We start from the raw sequence: 10,691 nt of genomic DNA, 5'->3' as shown, positions 1-10,691 counted from the left end.
ACACAATCCAGATTTTTTTTTTCCACATACATGTTGGGCACGGCCAGCCCAGTGGTCCAGTGGTTAGTGCGTCGACCTCACAGTGGGTTCGATCCCAGCTCCGGCCTTCCTGTGTTGAGTTTGCATGTTCTCCCCGTGCCTGCGTGGGTTTTCTCCGGGTATTCCGGTTTCCTCCCACATTCCCAAAACATGCATGGCAGGCTGATTGAACACTCGAAATTGTCCCAAGGTGTGATTGTGAGCGTGAGTGGCTGTTCGTCTATGTTTGCCCTGCGATTGGCTGGCAACCAGTTCAGGGTGTCCCCCTGCCTACTGCCCGAATACAGCTGGGCACCAGCTCCAGCACCCCCCGCGACCCTTGTGAGGATAAACCGGATCGGAAAATGAATGAATGAATGAATGACACCCATAGCATCAGCAACACTAACACAGCACAGCAAATATACACACCAGATTTCAATTTAAAAGATACAATCAATGGTTTATTACAGAAAAGAGTGATATCCAAATTACCTTATGTTACATTGTTTTTATACATTTCAATACAGTATATATATATTTATTTTTTTACATGTAAACAAGAACGAAGTAAACCATGTTACGAATACACTCATGTCATATCCTACCGCTCATCCAAATGCATGGGCTAACACTTCTGTGTCTCTGCATCCACTTCTCAAGTAAATTCCACTCAAAAGTTTTCAGAGAGCGCAATGTCAAGCTATTCCCAGTAATCATTACAACACTCGCTTTGTGCTATTGCCAACAGCAGTAGGAGGCATTAGGAACACCGTTCTTTTCACTGTGCAGGCGTCATACTTGTGTGAAGGAGCTCATCCATGACAGTTAGGAGGGGGAGGGGGGCCGGGCTAGATTTGTAAAACTTACCTTTGATTTATTAACTGTTCATGTGTTTGTTTTTTGATCTAGAAAATAGCGGCCCTGTATAAAATTCACTCCCTCCAGCAAACATGAGTCTTTTCTGGGCTTTCCAAAATCCTCAGTGTTGAAAAAATGTTGTGTTTGTGATATGTTTTTAAAGACAAACTTACTGATGTTAGAGCTGCCCAAAGGAGGCACGAAATCATGCAAACTGGACTGTACAAGGATTACAACATGCATAGATTTTCAGTCTTCACATAGCAGGGAACCTGGACTAGCTTCCTCAAGATTAGAGTCTCTCTCTAGTAGGGGGGACGACGATTTAAAATGAAATTATCTGATAGAATAGCATGAAAGCAATATCTTTTGTTGTTCCTTTTTTTTTTTGGTTTTTGGAATGGACGTTAAATGTCAGAAGGAATATGATGAAGATTACCTTATAAACCCCCCAAAAGAACAAACAAACAAACAAACAAAAAAAAAACTAAAAAAGATTTAGGTGGGTGCATCATTGCATATGGACCATTGTAGAAAATATGAAAAGTTGATCATCAGCAAACATTCAGAGGACACCTGAGAAATGCAGACAGGACATCTGTGGGTGAGTACAAGTAGCAAAAAAGCAAAAAAAAAAAAAAAAAAAAACCCGAAACAAAACAAATAACAGGAACATTAATAAAGACATTATGAACCCTATCCACACATGGAACGACAACATAATTCGATTACTTGACAGAAACAAATGAACAGTACAAAATCTCTTTCCCAAGGGCTGTGAACCAGTATTGGTTTTCTTTTTGTCCCTCGTTTGCTTTGTGTAAATGTAACATTTATTTTGGAAATTGTGGGCCATCTGTCTTCAAAATATCACGTCTGTTGGGGTTTCGGCTCCAATGCAGCTGTCATTACACACTTTGAGGTAAAAGTCAAAACCCGAACATGTATACTTATCGCATTTCCAGTCAAAATAGAAAATGATTACCTATTACTAGAAATAACAAGAGAAAAGAAAAGGGGTTCAAAGCAACAATAATATTTTGGACCGGCCTAGAGTTAGTTCTTGCATCTGCAATATAATTTTTTTCCCCGACAGATTAAAACAAAAAAGTCGCAAAAACTTCGTCATTAGCATTCGATATTCAATGAGCACAAAAAAAATACGCAGACACACACACACACACACACACACAAGAACTTCTAACACACACAAGATCTTCCGATGAACAGCAGCATTGTGATCGTCTGGCAGACTACCCACGAAGATTTTTGTCCAGTCTCGTCTCGTCAACTCACAGACGTCTCGTCACGTTTTAGTCACCGTTGACGAAAACCCTCACCGGAATTGAAGTTGTGCAAGAGAAATTGACCAGCAAAGCAATTAACATCCTGACCTAGTTATTTTGTTGACCGTTTTGCTTTGTATATATAAATGTTTGTATAAAGACATACAGTATTCTAACTGGAAATTAGACAGTATATTTTGGTTTGTAATTTGACTGCTTGTGGTTTTGCCTCAAAATGTGTCACTCCTCTTTCCCAAGTCGTTGCGCACTGGTAAAGACGTTGACAGGCGACTTTTCTTTGGAACGACCAAATTTTGAAACTTTTAGAACAATTAGCGTCACAGCGGAGCTAAAACCGCGGCTGGCTGGGATTCTTTGCTCGAGAATATATGTGTAAGTGCTTTTTTTTTTCTTTCTTTTCGTGAGGGAGCAACAGTGGATCGATGTTCTTTGTGCAGCGAACATCCAAGCCACAGGTATGTCCAAACCATCCAAGTTTCAACCATGCTCCAGCCCTTCCAATAACAAATGAAAAACAGGCCATGAGCGTAGAAAGTGGAGGGGAAAGCAGATTTGCAGCTCCATCGTGCATACGTCGCTCATAATAGGAGCTATGTATCAACAGACACTGTTGTTTTAGAGCCATTAGACCCGCAGTGGGTACCTAAGTGCGTGTGAGTCACGTCCAAAACAAACTCGCTCCAGCGTCTAAAAGTTTCTTCAACAGAGCAAGTTAAGAGTCGGAGAGAGGACGCGTTGCACTTTAAAAGCGAATGTGCAGCACAAACAGGCACACGTGATGTCGGCGCACAACTGGAGGCACAATCATATCGCGAAAAGTTCACATCCGGCGAACTCAAGGCAGTCAAGCTCAACAGTAGTACAACAAACAAACGCACGCGCACAGCTCACACAAACCAGGCACCGAGAAGGGATACAACAACAACACTACCATGCACTTTCTAGGCTGCCGTGGACATTTCTCCATGATGAGTGCTGTTGCTTTACATCTTGCCACAAAGAGTATTCAGCATGCTTTGAGGGCGATATGCAGTCACTTTTGCAGGAACGTCGTCCGTTCTATTTGGAAAACGAGCGCGAACCACCGCGGTTCTGCTGATGCTCGGCGAGAAAACGAAAAACATGCGGCGAGTCCAAGCAGACGAGTGCTAGCTGCCACACAGAGAGAGAGAGAGAGCGAGAGAGAGAGAGAGAGAGAGAGAGAGAGATGGCTGACGAAGGGAACCGCTTGCAGCCCTTCATCTGCATAGTAAACATTACAGATGGTAGTGAGGCCATGACACACAGCAGAAGGAGGATGGGGGGGAGATTGAGGTGGGAAGAAGCTGCCGCAGGAAGCCAGGCGATGGACCGAGGAGGGTGGTGGAACACGAGGGTGGCGCCAACTCTGCAACAGATGGCGAGGGAGGGAGTGTTCAGGGTGAAGCAGCTTTAGAGTGGTGGGGGTGTCGTCATATGTGAAGTCTTTGGTGAATCTGCTGAAGGTTAAACAGGCAGGCGTGGAAGGCTGGATGTCGTTTTAGGAGGGGCTGCGGGGGGTGTACATGTGAGGGTTTAAAAAGTTAAGGCCACTCGTGGTGATAACGCAGTCCGTTCTTCTTGCGCTCCTTCTGCAGGTGCTCCAGCTCCGCCTCGTACATCATCTCCTGCATGAGGTACTTCTCCCTGCGCATCCGGTCACAAAGGTCCTTGGGCATGTCCGGAATGAGGTACGCAATGAAGGATTTGATGCCAAACACCAGGTGCTGAGGAAAGCATTCACCAATATGAGGTCACACTCATCATCCCAGTTCACTGGAAAAAAAAATACTTTGGCTTGACTTGATTTGAATGTGCACGTGATTAAAATGTGGCGTACCAATGTAAGCTTCCCGTGTTTTCCGCAAAAATAAACAAATCATATGTGATATCTGGATCACGTGCAACCGAAAATCAAGTAGTTTTTTTTTTCAGTGCAGAACGTAACGAGCATGTAAAGCCAACACTCCGAGCTCGGATGTCTACACGAATGAGCATTTCATTTTAATGCGATGCGATTGGCTGGCAGCCAGTTTAAGGTGTAATCCCATCTACTGCCCAAAGACAACCGGGATAGCTCTCCGGCGCGCCCGCGACCCATGTGAGGATACGCGGTTTAGAAAATGGATGCCTGGATGGAGATATTGTTTGCCCAATCATTTGTGAGGGTTGTTCACAATGTTCTCGGTCGTCTGTCGGATTTAGAAGAGCTATTTATTTTCACTTTACATGGAAGAGTCGCCATACCTCAAAGACGATGATGAAGGCCAGTCTGGCAGCCAGGACGTGCCAGAACTGCAGAGTGAACTCGTAGGGCACCTTGCTCCAGGGCGGAGCTCTGTAGTCTCGGTATCTGCAGTATTCCGACTCACTGCTGTTCTTCAGCACGCTCATGTCAAACACAGACAGGCTGCTGTTCATGTAGCCTCGCAAACACCTACACGGCCAAAAGGAGACATTTAGTACACCTGAAGTTCAGTCACAGTGCTGGGTGAAGGTTCACATCCTTTTTTTTTTTTTTTTTTTTTTTTTAAATCTTACTCATCATCGTGCCGGTACGCCCTGTCCATGCAGGGGCCGTATTTGAAGGCATATACAAAACGAGGGATGTAGTCTGAGGTGATGGCGATGACAAAGGCGTTGGTGATGACAGCGAGCACGCCGATACCTTCAAGGATCCCGTGCCAGATACCTGAAAGGTATGTCATAAATATTTTAAATGCCGGGGGCAACACAGACATGAAACAGCGTATATTTACAAAACTGTGAATTGTTCTTTATGATTGCTTTTTGAATAAAGTGGTAGTCAGCGATCGAGCTCACCGATATCTGTGGCCCGGGCAGGCATGGGTCTCCTCCACTGGGTGACAAACTTGTAGGCGTCGAGACGGATCTCGATGATGTTGTTGAGCAGAGCCAGGAGCGGAGCCAACGGGAACGCAGCGACAAAGATGGTGGTGAAGCCAAACTGGAGGACTGAGAGGAAACAATACTTTGATTTCATATTGTATTTAATAGAGCAGCAATTCTTTTGGAAAATTGACTTTTTACAGGATGCTTTTCTGAGTAAATTGTCTTCTTCTGTGTCTGCATGCCTTTTTTTTCCATCAAGGCCAGTTGGCCTTGTTTGCTGGTCTATCAGAAACACTGACTCGCATTTACAAGCTGAATTCCAAATCCAATATGTGTCCCGTGAACTTGTCTATTCTATTCCATTCTCTTCACTTTGTTGCATTTCTCTTTGCGTGCACTGCATTCACATCTGCTGCCAAGCAAGTCAAGGCCACAGGCCGATTTAACTTACAAATTGGCAAAAAGACTGTTTCTTTAACCATTTAGATTTGAAATTCGCCACATATGTGCCAGCTAGCTCGCCCACAATAACATCCTCTGATTGATTGGTCAAAGTAAAACTGTTCCAGCCGAGTTTGACAAGCCAAACGTGTCCGCATAGCGATGGTCAGACTCGCGAGCATGATGTATTTCATGACGTTATTTCACATTTTTGTCATGTTAATAGATCAAAATTGTTTTTGAAAATAATGAACATGGCATAGTTGCATGCTGTTATGTGGTTCTTCTATAATTGTGATACAACCTAAAAAAACGTTTGTTTTCCTAACTCAGTCGCTGGTTAGCTGTGGATTATGAGAAGATTGGGTGACTATTACCTGAGTTTGGGTTAGTAATTTTGACTCGGCAGTTTGGGTTGAAGATTGCATTTGGGCTGGCTGGAGAGCAGAAAATGGTCATTATTTTGGAGTTTCTGTGCACTGACGTAAATTTAATAAAATTCTTCAAAAATGCTGAGTGGATAAAGCCACTGATTTATGACATGAAGATTGGGTTCAAATCCTGGTCATGGGTGGGCTGTGTAAGGAGGGGCATCCGGTGCAAAAAGTGTAACCCGCTGTGGCGACAGATGACAGGGGGAAAGTTGCTTCTTCTTCATAGAAAATAGTAAAAATTTGTGTTGATTTTTAACCACAGCAATACTGATAACCTACTATCCCATTTTTGCGGAGTTTTTTTTTTTTTTTTTTTTTTTTAGACCTTGTTGGGTTAAAATCTTGACCCAACATCATGGGTCAAATTCTTAACCCGGCGTCCATCCATCCATTTTCCGATCCGCTTATCCTCACAAGAGTTGCGGTGGGTGCTGGAGCCTATCCCAGCTGTTTTCGGGCAGTAGGCGGGAGACACCCTGAACCGGTTGCCAGCCAATCGCAGGGCACACACAGACGAACAACCATCCATGTTCACACTCACACCTAGGGACAATTTAGAGTGTTCAATCAGCCTGCCATGCATGATTTTGGAATGTGGGAGGAAACCGGAGTACCCGGAGAAAACCCCCGCAGGCCTGGGGAGAAGATGCAAACTCCACACATGGAGGCCGGAGCTTGAATTGAACCCGGTACTGCGCTGTGAGGTCGACGCGCTAAGCACTGGCCCACCGGGCCGCCCTTAACCCAACGTGCTGGGTATAAATAATTCAGTATTGGCTATGTCCCTTTTGGACCCAGTGCTGAGTTCGCTATGAGTCACCCAATTTGAGTTATTTTTAAACCAGCAGTTTTAAGTGTGCAATAATAAAAGTGATGTTAAATTAATGGCTCGATGAGCATTTTTAAGCTGTAATGGTTTAGCAGCTTCAATGTAAATTGTTCTGTGGTTGATTAGGAGGGGCCAAAAAGATTGCGTTCCCATGCAAACCTATGCAGGAAGAACATTTCACATTGATATCCATTGACTATGTAACACAAACGCAATGAGTCCGGATGGATTTGTTCCATCAAGATCAATACTGATGACAACACAGCTGCACAAGTACAATGATTCACCCATTTCAAGGTACTCATCCACAAGGCCGTGCGCGTTCATAGGCTGCAGATTCCAGTCTCTGTCCCATTGAGGTAGCTGACTTTTATTCTCCACATTCTGCCCCGCGGTGCCACCACCTTTCTTCATCTTCCTACGGGACCACCAGTTCTGCAGCAAACTGACGTAACGACAGGTACACGCAGTGATTCAACCCAGCAACGACTACCGGTACGTCTTGACAATGCAGCAAAACAGTGCAGCGGTTGAAACCATACACTTGACTAGCAGGATGTAATATTCATTGAATAAAAATCAGAATAAAAAACAAAACTAAACAAAACATCATGACATTAAAAATATTACCGGTACTTACGGATAACCAAGTTCCATGAAGTTATTCCAGATTTGTTTGAAAAACATGATGACACCCATTTGCAGGCACAGATCAATCAAGCAGCCACTGGGGTGACACTTAAACAAGAATAATAATCAAATAAATGGAAAGAAATTTGATTATATTACCGTTTCATGCATTGTATTCCAAATGATTTCAAATCATGGGGGGGAAAAAAAAACCTCATTATTTTAATGAGACACTTATCTAATGGATGGATGATTTATTATTATTTTTTTTGTCAAAGCAAATCAGACCATGCAATGCAAGGATATCATTAAAAAGCAGAAGTCATGTGGGGGGGCTGAATCACAGCACAAATAATCACCCACTTAAGATGATGCATGCATGCACTCACCTCCTCCAGTCGCCACCGATTAAAGAGTTTATTGTATTTTCCAGGCCTGCCAGCGAACCTATACAGATCAAGACCGGCAACATTAGCTGAGAAATTCAATTAGAGGAATACTAATGAACTCGTGGGTGGGAGAGACTCAATTAGGTCAAATGAAAGCTTTGATTGAAACATTTCGAGGCTTTGCAAATATGCGCGACATCAACTGGAGGAATTCCATTTTCCAACCGAAATGTCAAGGTATAAAATGAATGGTGGATTATAATGCTAGTCAGTACCTCACAGTGTATTATTATATTGAAACTACTGCTCACGTGCGTACTAAGGCAGTGTTTCCCAACCTTTATGGAGCCATTTTAAATAAAAAAAAAAAGAATCTCACGGCACACCACTAAATCAAAAGCATCAAAAAAAAAAAAAGACTGAATAGGAAATCTGGATGATCTTGCCTTAACACACAAATTGACTTGGTGTGAAATATGGGCCATAATAATGGAACCACGAAGCTCACATACTCCGGGGAGCCTTGATTTATTCTGTTGTATGAATGGCAACAGGTGGACAGCCTGGATTCAAACCTCCGACCCTTAAACCTGTGAGGCAAACGTGCTAACCACTCGGTCACGGCGCTACTTCATACATAAAATAACTTTTTTTGCATGAATCCTATCTATTAGTATGCATTCCCATGAACCATGTCAAATGCAGAAGATTTACACAAGTGTCCATCCATAGGAAACATTTTTTTGGACTTTCCACTGGAAATATGCTGCTGTATGCAAACCCTAGCGTGAGGTCTATAATATTTTTGTTTGTATAGCTATACGTTGAGAAGGGAAAGTAAGGGCGCTCTAGAAGATCTACAGACATAGGATTTGGAAACATTTCTCCACTGTAAAAACAGGAAATGTGATTCATGGCAACGGGCCTACCTTCCCAGAAAGAATGCAATGTAGAACGTGGAACTGTTCAAGTTAACAAATTGGAAGAGGAACATTTTGAGAGCAAAACTGTTCTCCCATTCAGACTCTGTCCTTGGATGCTCTGCGGGGGGAGATAACAGGGTGTGGACAAGGGGGGGGGGGCGGATAAAGGCTTGTCAACAATCTGGGACAAGAGTTATAACAATGTTAGCAAGTGTGTTGTGCTCACCTAAATTTGTCAGCAGATAGGCCACCTTTTCATACACCTGACAAACATCAGCAAGGGGAGGATCAGCAATGACACACAAAAACGAGACTTTCTGGCCACAGCTGTGACATTTCCGGGAATAAACTTGTAAAATAAACGTTTCACGGAACATTCGCTGGCCTTCGATATGTAAACATGGCAGATGATGCGCCTGTCTGGACACCCACCACGTTGAGCGACATGATGATCATGAAGTTGATGCAGACACCGGTGCCAGAGGTGGCGAACTGCCAGTTCTTCTTCACAAAATGCCAGTTGAAGGATGCAAACTTCTCCATGGCAATGAGACGGAAAACTACCACTGCGAACACGGCTGTCAGGACCAGCGAAATCTAAGCAGAGAATATTATCATAGGCTGTTAGTGCTGTTAAAATTAGCAATGAATCCATTACATTTTTCAGGGCGGATACCGAGGCCGATAACAGATATTTGGAGCTGATCTTCATTTACAGAAAAGGAGATGGCTTCAAAAATTAAAACACATTTTAATTTTCAAAACAGGAGATTCTTTCAAATTTGGCAGCACAAAAAAAATTACAAACCTAAATGTATTAAAAATCTGTAAAAATTCAGTTTCTAAATGACAATTTAATTTATTAAAGCTAAAAAAAAAAAAAAAAAAAAAAAAAATCCAAAACTACCAGTCCCAATGTGAAAAAGTAATTGCCCCTTCCCCCTGTTAAATCACAGAGTAACTGTGACTAACGACAGTTTTGGGAACGCTGAGTTCAATTTCACAGGCAACACCCTCGCACCACATTTGTTGAATCGAAAATTGACAAATAGAATCTGTTCCACAAGTGAAGTTGGCTACAAGATCTCAAGAAACAAACGCATCGTGCCCTGTGAATAGCGTAAAGTACAATTGATTGTACATAAGATATCCTTTATTTGTCCCACACTGGGGAAATTTACAGTCTACAGCAGCAAGATTGTGGGTAGAAAGAAGAATTCACAAAATAAATGTTACAGTTTCAATGTACACCGTTCAATTAAGTCAATTAAGTTCAAATAAGGTTCTTATTCTGTTGTGCCATGAAATTTTGTCCAGCAGAGGGTGATGTAATGCCACAGCTGGCACATCAGATCACTTCAGTAGCAGCACACAGATTAAATAACACAATCACTGTTCAGTCGAAAAGCCCCAATGGGCAGCTTATTGAGGGATCAAAGGGTTTACCATGAAGAAGATTCCGGACACAGACACCATGAGCCGGCTGAGTTTGTCTGAGAGGGGCTGGAAAGGCTCGGGCTTGCCAGATATGGGATTGACTCGCTCCACTCTGGAATATTTGGCTTCAAATTGAGGCCGCAGCTCCTCCTGATGAATGACACACATTCTGGTTATGAACTATTGAACTGCAGATGCTTTTAGCAGAGCACAATGGCGGTGTCATATTTAGACGAGGCACGGCACAAAAAAATGAAGACGAAATCATAAAAGGCGACCGCAAGGCGTGAGGGGGATCTATATTTGAGGCTCTTGCTGACCTACCTCCTCCTCCTCCCAGTCAATGAGATCCCAGTCATAAGTCAGTTCAGCCCTCCTCCTCTTCCAGAACTCCAGGAAGACAGTCGCTGTGGGGATCCATCACATTATTGATCAGCTTTGAGGTACAACACAAGCCTGACTGCTAATTACGGGCAGAATCAAAGGGAACATCGCAAACACAAAGCAGTCATTACTGATGCTCATTACAGCCTCCAGCTCACATTTCTTCA

The 10,691-nt window shown here is 43.1% G+C and overlaps 1 protein-coding gene across 3 annotated transcripts in view; it reads right to left on the bottom strand.

The window, feature by feature from the left end:
• Nucleotides 1-460: 460 nt before the first annotated feature.
• ano3 (anoctamin 3) overlaps nucleotides 461-10,691 on the bottom strand; it is a 39,998-nt gene continuing 29,767 nt past the window's right edge. For all 3 annotated transcript variants that reach the window (XM_019856968.1, XM_019856969.1, XM_019856970.1), the window contains exons 14-25: nucleotides 10,465-10,547; nucleotides 10,150-10,290; nucleotides 9,136-9,300; nucleotides 8,930-8,966; nucleotides 8,710-8,821; nucleotides 7,781-7,838; nucleotides 7,402-7,499; nucleotides 7,049-7,206; nucleotides 5,028-5,180; nucleotides 4,746-4,896; nucleotides 4,452-4,641; nucleotides 461-3,931 (exon numbers count right to left, since the gene is read on the bottom strand). In XM_019856968.1, the coding sequence (XP_019712527.1) occupies nucleotides 3,749-3,931; nucleotides 4,452-4,641; nucleotides 4,746-4,896; nucleotides 5,028-5,180; nucleotides 7,049-7,206; nucleotides 7,402-7,499; nucleotides 7,781-7,838; nucleotides 8,710-8,821; nucleotides 8,930-8,966; nucleotides 9,136-9,300; nucleotides 10,150-10,290; nucleotides 10,465-10,547 (1,529 nt within the window). In that variant the 3' untranslated portion in view covers nucleotides 461-3,748. The remainder of the gene's footprint in view (nucleotides 3,932-4,451; nucleotides 4,642-4,745; nucleotides 4,897-5,027; nucleotides 5,181-7,048; nucleotides 7,207-7,401; nucleotides 7,500-7,780; nucleotides 7,839-8,709; nucleotides 8,822-8,929; nucleotides 8,967-9,135; nucleotides 9,301-10,149; nucleotides 10,291-10,464; nucleotides 10,548-10,691) is intronic.

This window comes from Hippocampus comes, unplaced genomic scaffold, assembly GCF_001891065.2.
Source record: "Hippocampus comes isolate QL1 unplaced genomic scaffold, H_comes_QL1_v1.1 scaffold186, whole genome shotgun sequence".
Lineage (NCBI taxonomy): Eukaryota > Metazoa > Chordata > Actinopteri > Syngnathiformes > Syngnathidae > Hippocampus > Hippocampus comes.
The sequence above is the reverse complement of the archived record's forward strand: the minus strand, read 5'-3'. Positions and strand labels throughout refer to the sequence as shown.